This window comes from Lonchura striata, chromosome 6 (genome assembly GCF_046129695.1).
Source record: "Lonchura striata isolate bLonStr1 chromosome 6, bLonStr1.mat, whole genome shotgun sequence".
Classification (NCBI taxonomy): domain Eukaryota; kingdom Metazoa; phylum Chordata; class Aves; order Passeriformes; family Estrildidae; genus Lonchura; species Lonchura striata.
Genome location: NC_134608.1, coordinates 57,362,505 through 57,380,836, shown reverse-complemented (window position 1 = coordinate 57,380,836; position 18,332 = coordinate 57,362,505). Strand labels below are relative to the sequence as shown.

General features: G+C 39.0%; 1 protein-coding gene across 3 annotated transcripts in view; it reads left to right on the top strand.

Moving 5' to 3' along the window:
* GALNT18 (polypeptide N-acetylgalactosaminyltransferase 18) overlaps positions 1 to 18,332 on the top strand; it is a 213,247-nt gene that overhangs the window by 180,989 nt on the left and 13,926 nt on the right. For 2 of the 3 annotated variants that reach the window (XM_021544857.3, XM_021544855.3), the window contains one exon: positions 15,001 to 15,165. The exons of the other annotated variant lie outside the window; for it this stretch is intronic. In XM_021544857.3, the coding sequence (XP_021400532.1) occupies positions 15,001 to 15,165 (165 nt within the window). The remainder of the gene's footprint in view (positions 1 to 15,000; positions 15,166 to 18,332) is intronic. 3 annotated transcript variants of the gene reach the window in all.

The window sequence follows — 18,332 nt, the reverse complement described above, 5'->3', positions numbered from 1 at the left end:
TGAAGGATAAACTCTGGGTGCTTTGAGATAACAGGACAGTGACTAAAGCTCTAATTTCAGTAAGGCTGGCCCAAGGATTTCAGCCAGTGCCTGATGAAATGCTTTCTGAGTAACAGCCATGAAGTGGGTTTAATTAAATAATAATTAAATCAGACTTTAAATGCAAAGCAGCTGCAAACATGTCTGAGAGCCACTTTGTGCAACAGGAGAGCAAATCTGGTGTGGTGCCCCAAGTGCCATAGAGAATGTGAAGTTAGTTGTATTTAGAGAGTGCTCAGCACTGTACCAGGATCAGGTACATCAGTGTGATTCAGTATCTCAGATGAGGATGTAGCCTGTCACCTCAGCTTCCCATTCATCTCCCAAATTGTTCGGTGACTCTTGAAGGAACAAAATTTTCTGGCACTTCCTTTTAGGGCTGATGCCATTTCGTTCATGAGGAAAGGGCTCTGTTGGCTTGAAGCATAGAAAGAGATTTCATATTGAATGCCCAAGACTGTGAGTAGTGTGATTTTAACTGTTCCACTGTCTTCCTGCAGTGACTCTGATAGGTGCAAGTCACAGACCGAGTTGTACTGGAGACTGACAAATTTCTGCCCCAAGATTCTGCTTAAGAGGCCGACAGCAGTGGGCTTGGAAAGGAGCATGCTGAAGGAATAACTCGTAGTTGACTGTAGTTGTGTCCTCCAGGTGTGTACCAAGGGGAGATCTGGACCAACAGTTTGTTGACTGAAAATCCGATGCTTTCCTTCAGTCCAGTTTAGTCTGGGGGGAAAGCTAAATACAACCAATGTGATTTTAGGGGGTTCGGGGCTCTTTTGGGGTTTTGCCACACTTAATTCATGTCACAGGTAATGACAGCCCAGCTAGGACAAGGACAGGGTGTGAACTGCCTCTTTGCTGAGCTCCTGCACAGGTTGTCTGGGCCTTGGAGCTTCTCTAGGAATTGAGAGGGTCACTGTCCTCCCTCTGTACAGTCTGGGGTGGGTACGTGGGGCAGGACTGCATTCCCTCTGTTGTGGCCACAGCCCAGGAGGAGAGAATGCCATTCCACTAATTATTAATTAATTCCCAAACTACTGTTTCCCCAGTGCATGCCTCTGCCACCCCTGCCCTCTGTGGGAACATCTAGCCCTAGAGGGCCTGTGTAGGGCCAGAGATTTGTGCTTTAGGGACAATCTGCACAAAATAATACAAATCACTAAATGGTTTATTGTACAATAGACAATTGTAATAATCCTTACTAGTGTTTCTATTCACATGCAAATTAAGATGCTAACAGTAGTCATTGTTGGTTTAGAAGAATCAAAAGAATATTGTAAAATTAATTTACTTAAAAGAGTCCTGAAAGAACTATCAGTTATATTGTGAATATTCAGCGACTTTTAATTATGAGTGACTGATGTGCCTAACTTTTGCATTAATTCTAAACTGCAAGACAGCAGGCTTTTTCTTTTCTTTAAGTCTGTGTCCTGTAGATAGTTATGGGATAATCTACTTCAGATATTAAAATAAAGCCTCCTAAGACATGCAGAAAATGCAAGGAAAAACCTGACATAATCTGTCTTTGTTGCTGAGGGTGGCTCAGCGTCACAGCCCAGTGGTATCTTGGCAGCCTGGAGCTTAGTAGAGCTATTTTAGCTATTCAGTGTTGTACTTGAAGGTCATTTAAACAGTCTGGGTTTAGAGTTGTTGGTTTTATTTTGCTGCCTCGTCCATCTGATAAGCTGCTACTCAGAAATCTGTGCCTCTTCTGCTTATCCTGTGAAGTCCTGAGTTTATATCTAGCCTTCACTGTATCACTGAATGGCCCAGAAATTAAATTAAATGAAATGAATAAAAAATGGAGGGAGATATCATACCATTTGCATTATTAAGCAACATGCCTTTGCATATCACAGTATTTGCAGTTTCATTTCTTGCCCAAGCCTGCTTTGTGGAAGGGGCATAACACAGAGCTGGCAACATTTGTAGTTGTAGGAGATGTGAAGCTCAGTAAGGCTTCTCTCACAGCTCAGGCAGTTGAATTAATGTCCTCCTTAACATCAAAGCAATTTTCTGCTTCTTGAACTGCTATATTTGTTTATTTGTTCCTGATTTAGAAAATCTTTTAAGACTTAAATACTCATGGTAAAAAATCTTGGTGTATAGTTGCTTCTAATGGCATTCTTCTTTTCCATCTTTCCATTTAAAATGGCATTAGCATGAAAAGTACATTTAGTGATAGAAATGTATTTGGTGATGCTTTTCTTTGCCCTTCTTTTGGGGGCCAGAAGAGCAGAAGAAAAGAGGAATCTCTGGGATATGAGCATGGTATTCCAGCCTGAAACACATCTCAATCTTACTTGCAGAGCCTTGTGAACTTTGCAATGCATTTATTCATCGAAGCTCCAACTTTGGCATGAGGTCGCAGTGTTCAGGATCCTCATTAAAATTCTAGATGTGACTTCTTTTTCTGAGTGTCATTTGCTGTCACCCTGAAAACAGTGGAGCCACTCCTTCAAGACATTTGGTGGGCAGGGAAGGTGCCTATTCTAGTAAGGCACATATATTTCTCCACTTGCCTTGGAGAGCTTAAAAGCATTTCAGGGAAGAAATTTTCTTTTAGGATACAGTTGGGACAGATAAAACTTCATGAGCTCCTGTCAGCCTACAGAGAGAGACCAACAGTAAAGAGTGAAACAAATCAGTTGAAGTGATAGGCTTTATTACTTGAAATACTTTATCTACAGGTAAGGCATAATATTTTTACTTTTTGTAGGCTACTGTCGTTAAGGATTTGCTTGGATTTTGATGCTGTTCATTTAAAATAGGAGAAATTATTTTCTTCAGCTCAATGGGTTTAATGTGGTTTAAGAGGAAAATTACTCCTGAGTGTGTCCAGGTGGGAACACAGTAACTTTCCTTTGTTCTCCAGGAAAGGGAGACTGCACCAAGCTGCACATCTCACCCCTGCCTGATGAACAGCCACACCACAGGCCCCCATCAGCACAAACCCAAAGGGAAAGAAAGGCTTTGTTCTTTTATAAAAAGAGAGAAGCTTAACTGTTGATGACAGAGATAATCAACAAAAATGGTAAATGTGCTCTTTGCTTTTGTGGTTACCAGTCATGTCTGCAAGATCAGAATTCAAGCTGTCTCATCCATTAATACTCTGTTGTGAAGTTGGCTGTTAAGTCACATAAGTAATTTAAAGAAAAGCACATCACAACTCAGACATCAGATGTCTAAAATTTTATTCATATTATGACAAAGTGGGCAGCTAAATCTGACAGAGATCTCATTTGTTTTAGTTTATTAAAAATAATGTTACTGTGCATGAAACTAGGCTACATATAGTATTTGCCTTTTCTGTCAATGTAGGCATGTATGACATGATAACCTGAGGCAAATAGTGTCAGGTTTTACTCTGAAAAGTGACTAATTCTAACCTGGGAAAAGACTACAGAAGTACTCACTGAGCGGCTCAAGTGGTGGAGGTTGATACAAAAACTGCTGTTTGTCACTGAAACTGCAGCACTGAATGTTCTGTGCATGGAAATGCACAATGTACCTGCAAGTAATAAGCCTTTAAGATGACATTTCCAGATGGCAATATCTCAGCTGTAAGACAATTCCTGAAACCAGGTGAGAGACAAAACACTGAAGAAAATGGTCTGTGTGATTGCTGTGCATCTGTGCTGTTTCTCTCACATTCCTGTGTTTGAACAAGGTGAAATTCTTTTTGTTTTGGTGTTTGAGGTCCTCTGCTGCACTGCAGAGGCTTTTGTCCCTCCTCACTGTGTTGGAACACTGGTAGTGCTCCAGACCACTGGTGCTTCTCATCCTGTGGGTCTCCAGATGGGTTGTGCTCCTAACTAATTCACAACTTCCATAATATCCATAATAAGACTTCCAGAGTATAATTATTTCAGAGAGGTTAGGGGGTCAAGCGGGAGGTTAAAACTGCTGCTGAAGGAAACACTGCTAATAGGACTAAGTGAAAACTTCAGAGCTTTTTGTCAAAGTGCTCTGACACACTGGGATATTCTAAGTTATTATTTTAATTTGCTTATTAACTTTAGCATTGCCATTGTAACTAAAGTCTCTAAGCGGGTTCTTTGGTTGCAGGTGGTTTGATATTTCAATTTGTCCTCTCAAAGGTGCTTCATGAAGGTCACAGCCTGACCCTTTCTATCCCTAGTAGCACATACTAACCCTTACTGTCCCTGTCACAAACACCTGACCATTATTCCTCACAGCAGCACAGCCAATTTATTCCAACTCCCCTCTGGACCAGCAAACCCACTCTTACAGCACCCACCCTTATTGGACACAGCTGTGCCCTATTGAGGGCAGGGTTCCTACTCTTGGTAATTAGCACAGCTGCAACTCCTCAGGGGTGAGATTGCCTTCAGCATTATCTCTATTCTCTCACAATCCATCCTCCCACAAGAATATGTCCTTGCTAGTAGTTAAAAAAAAAAAAAAAAGAGATTGTCACTAACCAACTTAGCTTAAAATGTGTTGGTTCACTTCCATATAGGAGTTTTAATGTCTTTATTTTATTGTCTTTGGCACAAAAAGTAACTACATTTTAGATAATTTATTTCTTGAATTTGCATGTGTTGGTGTCAATGTTGTACCTCTGGAAAACTGAAATCAAGTGCACATGTGATTCTAAGAATGGGTGAGAATGGCTCATCTGATTTTAGAAACAGATTTGTGATTCCTTTCAGTGGAGCCAGGAGAAAGAGTAGGCCTATATGTTAAGAAATACCTGTAGGGAGCTGGGGATTCTTCCAGAGTTGTACAGTAACTACCTTCCTTTGTTCCTGTCACAAAATGATGAAAAATTACAGCACTTGTGAAACGCAAGAGGAATTAAAGGACCTCTGTATCCATAGTCATTGCTCACTGCCATATGAAATTAAACATGACAGGCCTGGATTAGAAAGCAAAACTAAATGAATCTACAATCTGAAAACCTCACAAACAAGCAAGAACCTCAGAACACTTGAGATCAAGGTGTTTCCTGTAGAGCATCTTAAGAGAGAGTAGCATTTGGTTGTAATTTCCCTTAACTTATCCCTTGTAGACAAAAAAAAATCAATCAAATTTAGTTTAGGAAACATAATACTGGTAGAAATAACACAATTTTTTTTAGAAAACTCTCAGAAGGTTATACTACTGGAAGAACCACTTTCTGAGGAGTGGTAAGCTACATGATACATCCCTGGCACTGCATATTTTTTATTGTTATGCTTATTATTGCAGTTCTAGGCACTCCAATAATTATCCAGATGTTTTTTTAATATCAAGTGCTCTACTACCACAGAATAAAACTTGCACCCTTGACTTGAAGAGCTAAAGCCTACAAAGAGAGTATTAGAAATGGGAGATTCTGGGAGAGATGAAAAGGGAATGCTAGAACATACTGACAGAGCATTCTTGAGTAATGCTTTGGGCTAATCAGAAAAATTTTAATTACTGTTTTATTTTTTTCTTTTTGAACATTTGGGAAATTTTATGGAATGGGCAGAGAACAGTGAAGGCTGGCAATTAGGAGCTGGATAATAAGGTAATGATACTTGCTTGGCTGATAAGTAACATGAGAAGAGTTCAGAAGGGCTTTGAAAATGAAGACAAGTAAGTTTAAGCAGTGTGGAAAACAGAACAAGAGGAAAGATATTGCCTTCTGGAAAGGCAGCCTGAAAACCCAAATTCAGAAGCATTCGGGAGGGATTTGAAGTGGGCATGAATCTTGACATCAGTGAGGAAACCAGCAAGGGTTGCCTTTAAGTGGAAAAGTTGTATTTTATTGCAGGGAAAATAGGCTGTATGGCAAGATTTGATGATTGGGAAGAGGTTCAAGGTGATGATGGGCATTATATAAACATATATCATATTATCTGAACTTGACTGTGCCCATAGTAATCTGGAGGTGTAGCTATGAAAAGGTAAAAAATTCTGCTTTTAAAGTTTTTAATGTTGAGCTACCAAATGCCCATACACAGATGGCAGTGAACTAAGCTCAGATTTTGTCTAGAAGTCAGCTCTGCTTTAAAGGATGGACCAGTGCATCAGCATATGGAAACAAAGACATTTTGTTTCCTGGTGAGTATATGTTGAAGGAAAAGAAAACGGGGAAAGAAAGACATGGGGGTTCTTTAGGAATCCACAAAGAAAACTGTGAAGGTTAAAGAGAGATTAGTGGGAAAGGGTGAAGGAAACTGCAGATAGGTCCAAGTCACAGAAGCCATAAGACAACATGTTTTTTAAAAAGCAGGACACAGATGCCAGAATTGTTCTGGATTTTTTGCTGCCTTTTTAATTTTTTTTCCCCTTGTGGAAGAAATGTAGAGATCTTGTACAGAGAAAAGAGCAAAACTCTGAGAAACATTGAAAGCCAAATCAAGTACAATTTTAATTTATCCAGGCCTTGTTAATTCTGTACTTACCAGAATTAAGGGAACTATGTCAGTTCTCCTGTATATATAGGGTATATATATAGAGAGAGCATATGTAAAACCCATGATTGACAGCTTTATTCAATTTAAAAAGTGGAGCTTAAGTAATAGGATTTTTGTTTGCTTGTTTAAAATAAAACCACAGCAGAATACCAAAGTAGGCAATATCAGAATTAGGTATTCCACTGTAATATGAGTTCATGAATTTAAATTAAAACGAAAAGGTCTGGCATTTAGTACCTGTGTATTTTCTATCAAAATGTTAACATTTTTGTGTCTTTAAGCATGTATTTCTAGCACCACACTGTATTATTTAAAGTTTCTGAGCACCTTGGTTTTATTACTATCAAATATTGTTGCTCAGAGTTCAGGTTTTAATTAGTGTATGGACATGAAGAACAGCAAGTAGGTCAAATAATCAATATGCTGGTGTCTTAATTCAGTAGATACAAATCGGAACACTGACGTGAAATAGTGTATCTTTCTTACACACTTTAATACAATTGAAATCTAAGTTAAAGTGTTGCTACACTTGGTATACCAGAGCTGTTTGTCAGCTCTTCACTATGGCAAGATTCATAGTTAATTGATGCTCCACATGGATAAAGTATCATCATGATGGCTTTAAAGTTGAATCATCAGGCTGAAAACCTGCCTCCAAAACCAGCATGAATCTTCTGAGGGTTGACTTGTGGCTTAGGGGTAACTTTCTGTAATTCTCAGCCCATGTTCTCATGATTTCCTTCCTCAGCAGTGTTTTAGGGCAGCACAAGACACAGAGATGCTGTTGCTAAGGGATAGCACAGCCTCTCTCCTTTGCCACTTCCTACATGAATAGTAAATGGGAAAACTCTTGATTTTTATCTTAATGATGTGTATGTTTGTGTTGTTCAGAATGAACTTGGATTCTCTTGGGCATTTTCTTTTCAGGGTTGGAAAGCTCTTTCCTTCTGATGTATTTATGTAGCAAGAAATGCCAAAACAGGAATCAGGACCAATAAAAACAGCCAAGTAGAGGCAATGGGAGCTAAGTTGGGATTTACTGGAATCCACCAGACTGCTCCTTAGCTGGAGTTACAGTCAAGTATGAATCTGCTATGAGATTTTGGACCTAGTATGTTAATATATTAATCCTGACAATAAATGACTTCATGGATTCATTTGGAAAAATATATGGTTCAAAGATGGAATAAAGCAGTGGTGAATCAGGCTTTTTATCCCTCAGTTATTATGCCAAAGGCAAAGTAGCAAATAAATACTGCTGGTGGTGAGCATTAAGTTTGCTCATTATAAATGCAGAGTCATGTACCAGTCTCCAGCACGATTTCAACTGGGAACATTGCCATAAGGATTACAAATGGCTTTCAGCCTGAAAATTGGTATGTATTGCTCTAAACTTACAGTGGGGAGTTGGCAATTTATCCTTCAGATAATCATCTTGTGTTAAGTTGAACATCTAAGTGTAATTTTTTGCTACATGATAAACTAGCTCCTATGAATAATTTACTGCAACTGGCAACCCACTTCAGCTCTGAAGTCTTTATAAAGGCTGGTGGCTTTTCAAAGTTTAATAACAAACTTGGAGCCAAAAATCCCATCACACTCAAAGTCGGTAGAATTTCTGTGTTAGTTGCAATTGGAATCACAATTTGACCTTTTAGGGCAAACTTCTCAAGGACAGAAGTTCTGCCTGACATCATTGAAAAGGCCAAAGCTGTGCGTTTGTGTCCAAGTAAGCAGAGCTTATTTACCCTCCCCTGTACTCTACAGCATCCTGGGGGGGTTGTGCAGATTTTATCTTGAGTTGGCGTTTGAAATATTTTCACTGGGCAAAAATGTTGGTTGAATTACCTTGGGTTTCATTTCTCCCATGGCAGATTTAGGTGTGTCCTGCACTGTGCCACTGCAACGCAGCACGCTGTATGTGAGTGTTGCACCAGAATTATCCTTCCAGCCCTACAGGAAACTTGCCAAGGCAATCAAGCTGGTGATTTTCAGAAAGAGCAGCAGCATCTTTCAGTTTGCCAGGCCCTGGCTGAGTGGCTGATCTGTACCAGTGAGGTCTGTCCCAGCCTTTTGGTCTGGCTCTGTCTGACCAGGCTGGGCCAGAGCTGAAGCACAGGAGGAAATTCTGTGGATCATGCTTAGCATCATCCCCCTGTGTAAAACAGAAGACAAGCAAAACTTGTCATAGATCTGTAATATCTCGGAGGAGATGAGTGGAATAGAAGGGCCAAAAGACCCTTTGTTCTGAATGTAACAAATGAGATTTAGGGGAGATTGTGACTCCAAGCATAAACTCTCCATTTTCTCTTCCCTGCTGATTTGCTACATGATATTGCATCAAAAGAGAGGGGAGTCCTGGCATTCCCCAAAAATGAGCAAGGGTATGGCTTGGTGCCGTGACAAAAGGTGAAGTTGCTTGTCCTTACTTCTGGAGTCGGTCTGTGTAGCAGTACTGAATACAGCTTTTGTTTTCATTGAAACATTATAAGCTTCCTTGATAGTCAAGCAAACTTTTAGAAAATGTGAAGCTTAGAATATTAAATAGAAAAAAAATTTATCAAATTAGTTCACCTGAAATGCATGTGCAGAGAACATTTAAAACACCTAATTTTCTCTAATAGTTCCTAGTCATTATGCTGATTTCCTGAGAATCCTATGCAGGTCTCAACTACCACTCATTCATGTTCTCATCCTTTAGATATCTTTTTTTAGGACAAATAAATGTTTTTCTTAAGAAATAAAGATAAACTGTTTAACAAAAATAAGTATGCCATGACTAAACCTCACACTTTAAACTCATATGAGGATTTGGGAAACCATTTTATTAGTTTTAATTATGTGATACCAATCTCAGTTTGCTTGTCTTAATGTGAATAGACAGAGAGATTATTGGGTAGAGCAAATGGAAATTAAACAATGGCTTTAGATAGGACACTTCTAGTAAAATAAACAAGAAAGCTACAAACTAATTGGTCCTTCAGTTGGAAGGTGCCAGTTTAGAGATATAAGGGTATTTGCAAGGCAGGTTTCTCAGCAGATAGTGAAAATCCTGGAAACAATTTACAAGAAATCACCACATTTTTTCAGTCTGGGGGAAGATTAATTATGAAGAGTTTAGTTAGGAGGCTGGCCCTTGAGAACACAAAAGTGACTGGAACAGAAGCCTTGTGGCAGACACCTCTGCCATGCTTTGAAGGCAGCCAATGTGCTTCTCTTCAGGCCCAGGTAGGAAACATCTGTTACTTTATTCATTGGCTTGCTGCAAACCTTTAGATTGACAACCCAGGGTTTTGTTTTGAAGAATTTCTTTCCCATCACTTTAATCTGCTGTGAGCCCCAGAAGGCTTCCAGGGAAAGCTTCCTGAGGTCCCTGAATGCAGCTGGGACCTGCAAGGAATGCAGGCAGCCCATGGCAGTGTGCTACAAGGCATTTTTGTAGTTAACATCATTTCCAGCTTGAAAAAATACTCTTTTTCTTGTCAAAAGAGTGCACAACAGTTTGAAAAAAGGTGCTTTTCTTTTTCTATTGATAAGAACTGTGTATCATTAGAAGAGATGTTTTTGAAAACAATGTTATTTTCAAGGTTAATTCTATTCACAAACACTTCACATGAAAAAATGGATCTACTGTTAATCCTGAAGACTCTTCAAGGACAATGTCTTTGTTGCATTCTCTTCTCACTAGTATAGGAGCTCAGTCTTACCTGCATTCAAATGCTTTTTGATGTTCCTGATGCATGGCCTAGACATCCTTGTCTCCATGACCATCATGATTTCCATATCAAGTGATGAGAATTTCTCTTCATGACTGGTGAAATTAAGTACCATAACATTGATGTAAAGCCAATTGGAAGTTTTTTCTCTAAAGGAATCTCTTCTTTCCTAACGAAAACCACTGGCAATAGCAAACCTACTCAGTTTTTCAGGAAGTGAAATAATACACCTGCACTGTACAATTTCCGCCTTTTATTTCTTTTTCAACAGAAGAAGAAAACTACTGTTTCTTGATGACATTACTACTGTTTTCTTCTTCTTCTGCATCTTAGATAGTCAGCCTGTCCCTGTGTGCATGGCACTCACCCACCTGGTGAGAGAGTGCTTGAAGGAGGGTTGGCCGTGCCAAAGGCTCAGGGCACACATTGACTCTGAAACTTTGTGGATCACAAATCCTGCCCAGGTTTTTAGAGTTCCTCACTGGCAGTAATGCTGAATCCTTGGAGCTTCACTTTTTTGAGAAGGTTAGTGCCTTTTGTCAAACCAAAGTGATTTCCTAAACAGAAGTGCTCCCTGCCAGGTGCCCAGGAGACATAGTTGTACATCAATGCTGCTAGAGTGAAAAAACAAGATGTTAAAATGCTGTGGGCTGGAGCAGACTAATGAAATGCAAGGAGGTTTATTTTGTTACAGACAAAGGGAGTTGTTACCTGGTGCTTTGGTACCAATATTCAAGCACAATTCTTCCCCTGGAAATTCAGTAGCTCCTCCGGGAGTATGTGTTGATGGTGATGTGAAAATGTGTGCTTGTTTTGCTAAGGAACTTGGAATGAGTGCTGTAAATCAGCACACAGCAAGTGTCTTGACTTCAGTGGAACAAAATAAATTTTTGTCTAAGGTCTAGTCCCTTGAGCAAGCACTGCTGTGACATTTGCTATTGTAGCTCAAATAAAAATAGTCCAAGTTCTAAGTAAAATTTTTTAAGTTACCCCAGCAACTTAGCAGTTAATATTTAGTGTTCAGTCATTTGGACTTCTAGGACAGTCTGGAGTTGTTGTTCAACAAATCACTGCCCTGAATTACTGCAGAATTTTTGTCCTGTTATGTTGGTTGATGATGATGTTTGCAATATTGTAGAACAAATGTACTAGTGAAATGCATTTCACCTGTATCTTTTCAAGTGTTTTAAACAAAAGTGCCTCAATGGTCCATTTTTGTGCTGAAGTGCACTGCAGAACAGCTTGTGTGCTTGTTGATGCTTCTTAAAAGCATCCTCCTCAAGAAGGAGCATATATTTAAGAGCTTGTTTAAATCACAATTGCAAACTGTGATTACAAGATGTTAAAGCATGAGTATGGTTTTAATCTGCAAGGCCATACTTTACCTGAAGGTTCAATTAAAAATATGTTCAATAAAAAGGCATAGTGTGCATAGCTAAGATGTACATTTTGAGAGGGTAATTCAGTTCATGTAACTCAGGTAATCTCCTACAGCCTGCTCCAGACAACTAATTTGTGTACCACCTTTAAACAAATTAAAAAAAAAAAAAAACCAAAAAAAAAAAAAAAACAAAAACAACCACTCAAAAAACCCCAAAAAGTACCCCCCAAAAAAAAACCTTCAAAAAGTATTTTGGAAAATGCAAGTAAGCAAATAGAAAGCAATTAAAGTAGTTTTAATATATGAAATTGTTTAAAGGGAGACTTTACCATGGTTTCATGTTTAGTCATTTTTAGGTTTCAGTTTAGAACAGTAATTAGTAATAGTTAATTCTCTTTTACCAAATGGATCTCCTCCCTTCATGCCAACAGAGTTATTATTGTGTTCTCTCAGTGCAGGGATGGTTTAATTCTCAGGGTGGGGAAGAGGAACCAGGGACTGTTGGTAGATTTTAAGAAAAGTTTTCTGGCCAAGTGCAACACAAACCAGTACCTCCCTGTTGGCTCACATGCTGCTCAAATTTAATTTTTAGAGGTTGTGTGGTTTTTATTTGATTCCTCCAGTAGAAGAAACAGCAGTCAAGCTGCAAGGTCGTGCGTTTTCAATTCCCAAGTGAAATAAGAAATGGATTTGTTGTATAACAGACTAAAATGTTTGTAATGATACATAGAACAGTTAAATATTGTCCACATTACTGGATAAGAAAAGCAACATCCTGGAAGAGCCTTGCTGGACAGGCTGCCACCATACCACATTCTGTTTTAGCTCATTTTTACATGCCAATTACCAAGCTGAAAGATACCTTTCCCAACACTAGGTGAGAATTTAGGATTTCTCACCTCTTTTTCTAACTGGCCCACAATGAAAAATGAAGTTATATCAGCAGGTAGGCTCCCTTAATTAGCAACCTGCTAATTAAATTTGTGTTTGATTATTGTGCTTCTGTAGAGTTTTGCCAACAAGCAGAATTGAGTCATTCCTCCAGCCAGAGCCATCATTCTGCATCTGCCCAGAAAGTGGCTCAGGCTGAAAAATTGCTGCACTGACCCCAGAAGGAGCTGGCAGAGCTGTAGTGTGAGCTGGGTTTGCTCTGGCCATCCAGAAGGTGAAATGATTACCTGCAGCCTTTGGGCCGTGCTGCAGAAGGCTGAGGTGTGTGAGCTGCTACAACAGCTCAGCCGTGGGGGTTTGCAGACACGCTGCTTTCTTTGTGCAGACCTTAAGCCATAGAATGCACTTCCCCAAGTTACAGCCAGGCCTGCTCATTTGTTTCCAGTCACTGATATGTATCATTAAGAAAAAAATTGCCCCCTTTATTTTCTTGTATCATGTTTTCTGTAGTGACAACATGCTGAGATGAAATACCACTTCCTATTAGTTAAAAATTTATATAACTGACAATTTCACTTTGCTTTCTAGTAGTAATTTCAGGTAAGAGGTAAACAAGCTGCAACAAAATGTTCATCTATAGGGTGTCCTAACAATCCCCTTTTAAGATCTTGATCTTATAGCCATGCTCTGTCACTACCTCAGTCTCACCAAAATAAATTGTCTAAATTATATACATGTCTAAAATAGTTGTTCTTGGCCTGTCTAGAAAGTGCATTCTGAATATTTGTTTATTTTCTAAGGCATCAGTTTTGTTTGCAGGAATGTTAATAACGTGAGTTGTGGATGCAGAGTGATCTTGTTATAGTTCTTACAGTTTACTTCAATCCTTACTTCAGTCATAACCATCCATTCTGGAAATGTGCTCTGCCAGCTGCTTTTATCTCCCTGCTCTCCTCCTGCAAGGCAGGACTGAACTATTCAGCTTTTCTCTGTTCAACCTCTTAAAACTTTCACTCACCTCTCTTCAGGCAGCTCAGGCTTATTATTGTTTCTGTGGGGTGAAAACAATGGAGCTTCATTAAGGGGGCAAAACTTTGGATTAGTCTAAACCATTAATGGTGACTTAATTAACTTTAATGCAGCTCTGGCAGGTTACATCTGCCCTGGTAGTGTTACAGGAGGGTAAACAGGGGCTGCAGTCTTGCCCAAAACACCATCATTTGTTGTGATTGTATTCAATCCTTGCATTGACTGCTTCCAGCATTCAATTTTTTGATTTTTTTTTAATTACATGAAGCTCATTAAACCCGGCTTTTCTGCTTTCTCTCCTATTTTACCAGAGTTTTCACAAATGAGAACACTCACGCATAAAACAATTTGCATCAACAATGAAGAAATACCAGGAAAATCTGGGCACCAAAAAGATTCCCAAATATACCCAGCATAATTTCCAGTTTCCCTTTTGTTACAGACAAATAGAATAGCTACAGTAAATGACAGGGGCATTAATTTGGTGCTTCTGTCCACTCTTGTCTCTTGTGACTCTGCCACTACTGAGTTACCACAGACTTAACACCTAAAGTTTCCATTTCATCTTTCTCATGGTCCTTCCAAGAAAAAGGTCTGATTTTAGCAAAATAAATTATATTTGTGATTAGCAATCAGGCAATCCTGGCATAGGATTATGTTTACCTTCCTGTGTTACCTTCCTGGGCTTACATGTAACCTGCCAATCTGAAACAGGACATATCCCCTCCATCCTTCCCCTTCTTTTTCTTTCTTCTAGAGAAACCTTCCACATATCTTTGTAGTCAAACAGAGCAGAAAGAATTTGTATAACATAATAAACTCATGCCTTTGGTCCCAGGTGTAATCCCTGAAGCCTTTAAGGGCCCTTCTTTGCTAGAAATACAGAGCAGCCAGTGTCTGTCCCTTTTCCTTGTCTCTTATATCTGTGTGTATTGACATATAAAAAGTTAAATGAGAACAAATGCCTTGAAACGTGGTCATTCTGTTCTCTCTCCTGCCTGTATCTGTCACCAGTTGATAACAACTATTTTTTTTTTATATAGTAGCTGCTTCAAGTGTGGGTTTTAGTATTCGTTTGCAGAAAACTTTAATTTATCTTTCTATCTGTTCTATAAACGACAGATGCCCTGAACTCCTGTGCTGCTGTTATCTTTTTTTACCTCTCCAGTGAGGTGTTATCCTCAGATGAAATAGTCTAATCAAAGCTGATGGCCATATTCAAACCAATCCTCTTTGAGGACCCTAAGTATGGCCACAGAAAACAGAAGTAAAAAGTCACATGATGAGACAATAATCAGTTGTATTTGCATATTTCCTCTTAAATACTTAGCCAGTATTTAAGCAATTAATTGTTCATTTAGACCAACTTTTAAAATATTGTGTTGCCTTCTGCATGAAAGGAAATCATTTAAAAGCTACTGTGGGGTCAGCCTATTGCTATTCAGCATATTTATCCTTGCCATTAGCTTTTGGGTCAGAGTGCTGCTTTCTGTGTAGAGGCCACAAATCCTGTTTGTGCTTCCTGTTGCAGAATGTTTATTACACAAGCAGTCAGCAGCTCCACGTGGGCGTTCTGAGCCCCACGATTGACGATGACGACAACAGATGTCTGGTGGATGTGAACAGCAGGCCCAGGCTCATTGAATGCAATTATGCCAAAGCCAAGAGAATGAAGCTTTACTGGCAGTTTACTCAGGTAATTCTTACCCAGCAGCCATTTCAGAAAGTTTTAAAGCTGTTTCTGTGTTGAAATGTGAGTAAATCTGTTTATGAACAGAACAGAACCAAATTTATCCTTGCTTTCTTTGCGCAGAGCCAGGAAGCTGATGTTTAGTTTTGATCCCTGTGTCAGCTACCTCAGTAGGGTACAAAACTTATATTGTTTTCTCAGTTCACCATTAATAACTTGTTTCTAAGGAAGAGTACTGTCATGGGGGAGGAAAAAAAATGGTTATTTCAAATGCAAAGTAACCTACTTAGGAACAAGGAACAGAAATCTGTTTGTTTGGTTTTTCTAAAGTAGCCACTCAGAAATGGTGGTAGTGGATCATTGGTGGTAACAGCCTCATAATGAGCTAGTTCTGCTGTTTCTTTTTTAACAGCTCATGCTTTACACATGAGTGTAAGAGATGCAGAAAGAGGCTCAAGGAAAGGCTGAGAGGTGCTCTCATAGTGATGAAAATGCTGACAGGACACTAAGGCCAGGCCCAGTGTCTGCATTCATATCAGATTTAGAAAAATAAGGGAGAGTAAAGAAGCCACAAAAATTCTGGGGCTAGGAAAGGTGCTCTGCCACATAACACTTAAGGAGATCACTCTGGTTTAGCTAAGGGGAAATGGCAGGGTGACTCAAGGCATCTCAGTGTTTCCACAGAGGGGTATAGGTTACCCTGAAGACAAAACAGGTTCCAATGGTTGGAAGCCAAAAACAGTCAAATTCTGTTTTTCAAAGAAAGATGAGTTTTTCCTAAGGTGAGTTTAACACAGTGGAATTTTGCCACGTCAGGTGCTGGCATGCTAGTGAATCAATGAAATTAAATCACATTCCTTTCTAGAACACATGCATGATGGAGCTTCTGGGGCAAATGTCATAGCTAGTGTGAGTCTGCCTGGTAGCACAGTTGCTCCTCTGCAGTTTTGAGTCAACAAATCTAGTTGAGTACTCCAGCCCACAGGCTGAGGCTCACCAATAAAAGCAATTTTTTTCCTGCATTTAATTTTTCTGCAATATCCACATGGATTTGCAAATACCTTTTCTGTCAACTCAATAATTTCTTTAATAGCCATTATCCATATGCTTTAGGACATTTTTAATACAGTTAGTATCAATCTTGTTGCAGAAAGCATCTGGACATTAATCAGTAAAGCATAGTATTAGCTGATTTTTTATTTATACTTGAAAGTCATCTAGGTCTTTAGGAGGTAACTCTTAAGCAGCAGATCTTAAATCCCTAAATTGGCAACTTAAGGGCAAAGTTTTAATTATATCTTCTCACAAATTTTAACACTAGTGTTTTCATGAGGGGAGCCTCACTGTATCCATCTCTGTGTTTGGTTTTTTTGTACCATTTCTAAAAAGTATCATTAAAATCAAAGAGTATTTCAGTAATATTTTATCATGGTCCACCTATCCAGTGATTGCACTGTATACCCCAAGGTTTTGGTGACAATTAATGGTTTCTACTCCAGGATACTGCTGCTATTTCATAATACTGATTATGTTAGATCCTACTTTGGGGCGGGGGGCAGCAGTAGAAGGCCTTGATAATTTAGCTATTAAAATCTTTAAAAATGGGATTTAGCAGTATTAGAATTGTTGCAATTCCATATTCCAGCTACAATCTCTCAATGAAGGTGCAGCACTGGTAAACTCAACTCTGTGACCTCTCTCTTTCTTCTGCAAAGGAACATCTCCCTGAGAGAAGTGAAAGCTAATTTCTTCATGATAAATTAAGAGACAAATGAAATAATTACAAGTTTTATGTTCAAAACTGATTTTGCTAATACCCAATACAATTAAAATGTCATTACTGCTCAATAGGGTACATTCTGTAAGTTAGAAGAAAGTTAATGAATGTAATCAGGTCTTGCCAAGATCAGCTGATGAACTCCATTTGAAGTGCACCCATTTAGTCTGGTGAAAGATGTATTTGTGCAACTGTCTTGGAAGCTGTCTCTAAAAAGACTCTTTTTTATTACTTTTTTAAAGCTCTGGTATTTCTTTTCCATATGTGCAGTGAGCAGGACTACTGTGAGTATCATACTGATGCTTATATTGTCTTGAAATTTGAGAACTGTTAATTCAAATGTAGGTGCTGGTTGTAGCCTTTTGTAGCACTTCCCTTTAGCTGCAGCTATGCTTTGACTTCTCTGGGCTCTTGAGCCATTCCATGGGAATGTCTGATGGTATAGGTAAGTAAAAATACAGCAGTGCAAGTGGGGATTGTCTCAGAAAGGGAACAGAAACAGACTGACCACCCAAAGCAGGATAAGCCAATTGAACTAAATTTCCCTGACCAGCACAAAAATCTGTATTTTCCTTGCTTTACAGGCATTTATGGTAAATTAGTTTGAATGAGGAAAGACTGTAATCAGAGAGGTCTCACAATAGTCTGTAGTGGGACATGGACAGCAGTCTGGTTGATAGAAAACTATACAGCTTAAAAAAAAAAATAAAATATCCTCCAGGTAACACTTTCCTCCTCCTTTGTACTGTGTAATGATGAGTGGCTTCCACATGACAAAAGTAGAAGATGGGGTTATCCTCAGTTAGGGGACTCCTTGCTTCTGTAGATCTATTAAGGAACTATTTAATTATTAAGTCACATCTTTTAGATCAGAAGCATGTGTATACACATATACATATATATGTTTAGACATATATATCAAACTTGATTTCTTTTTTTTATTTTATCTTTTACTTTGGTTTTAAAATTTTTTAAATCCCTGGCTATCTTCAGTTGCAGGCAGTTGGAGTCAGGCAGCCAGATGTCCACTGCTGCTTTGTGGACAAAATTGTGGTTTGGTGGGCAGGCACTTGGAGGGAATCACTACCTCCAGTATCTTTGTCCTGTACAGAAACTTGCATTGAGCATTCAAAGCTTGTAGTATGTGTTTGTATAACCAGGATCTATCTGAGTACATTTCCATGCTCCACAGTTTTGTACAGCTGCCAAGTGCAATGAGACCCAATCAAATGTAGGCTTTGGTGGCATTCTTGCTTGCAAAGCTTCTTCAAGTGTTTATAACAGTAATTATGTCAAAATATGTAAATTAGCCCAGAAAAGAGTCCCATCAACTGGGTGGTGTTCAAGAATTTTATTATTCAGGCTGTTTGTCAAGTCTTCTCTTAGGGAAATGCTT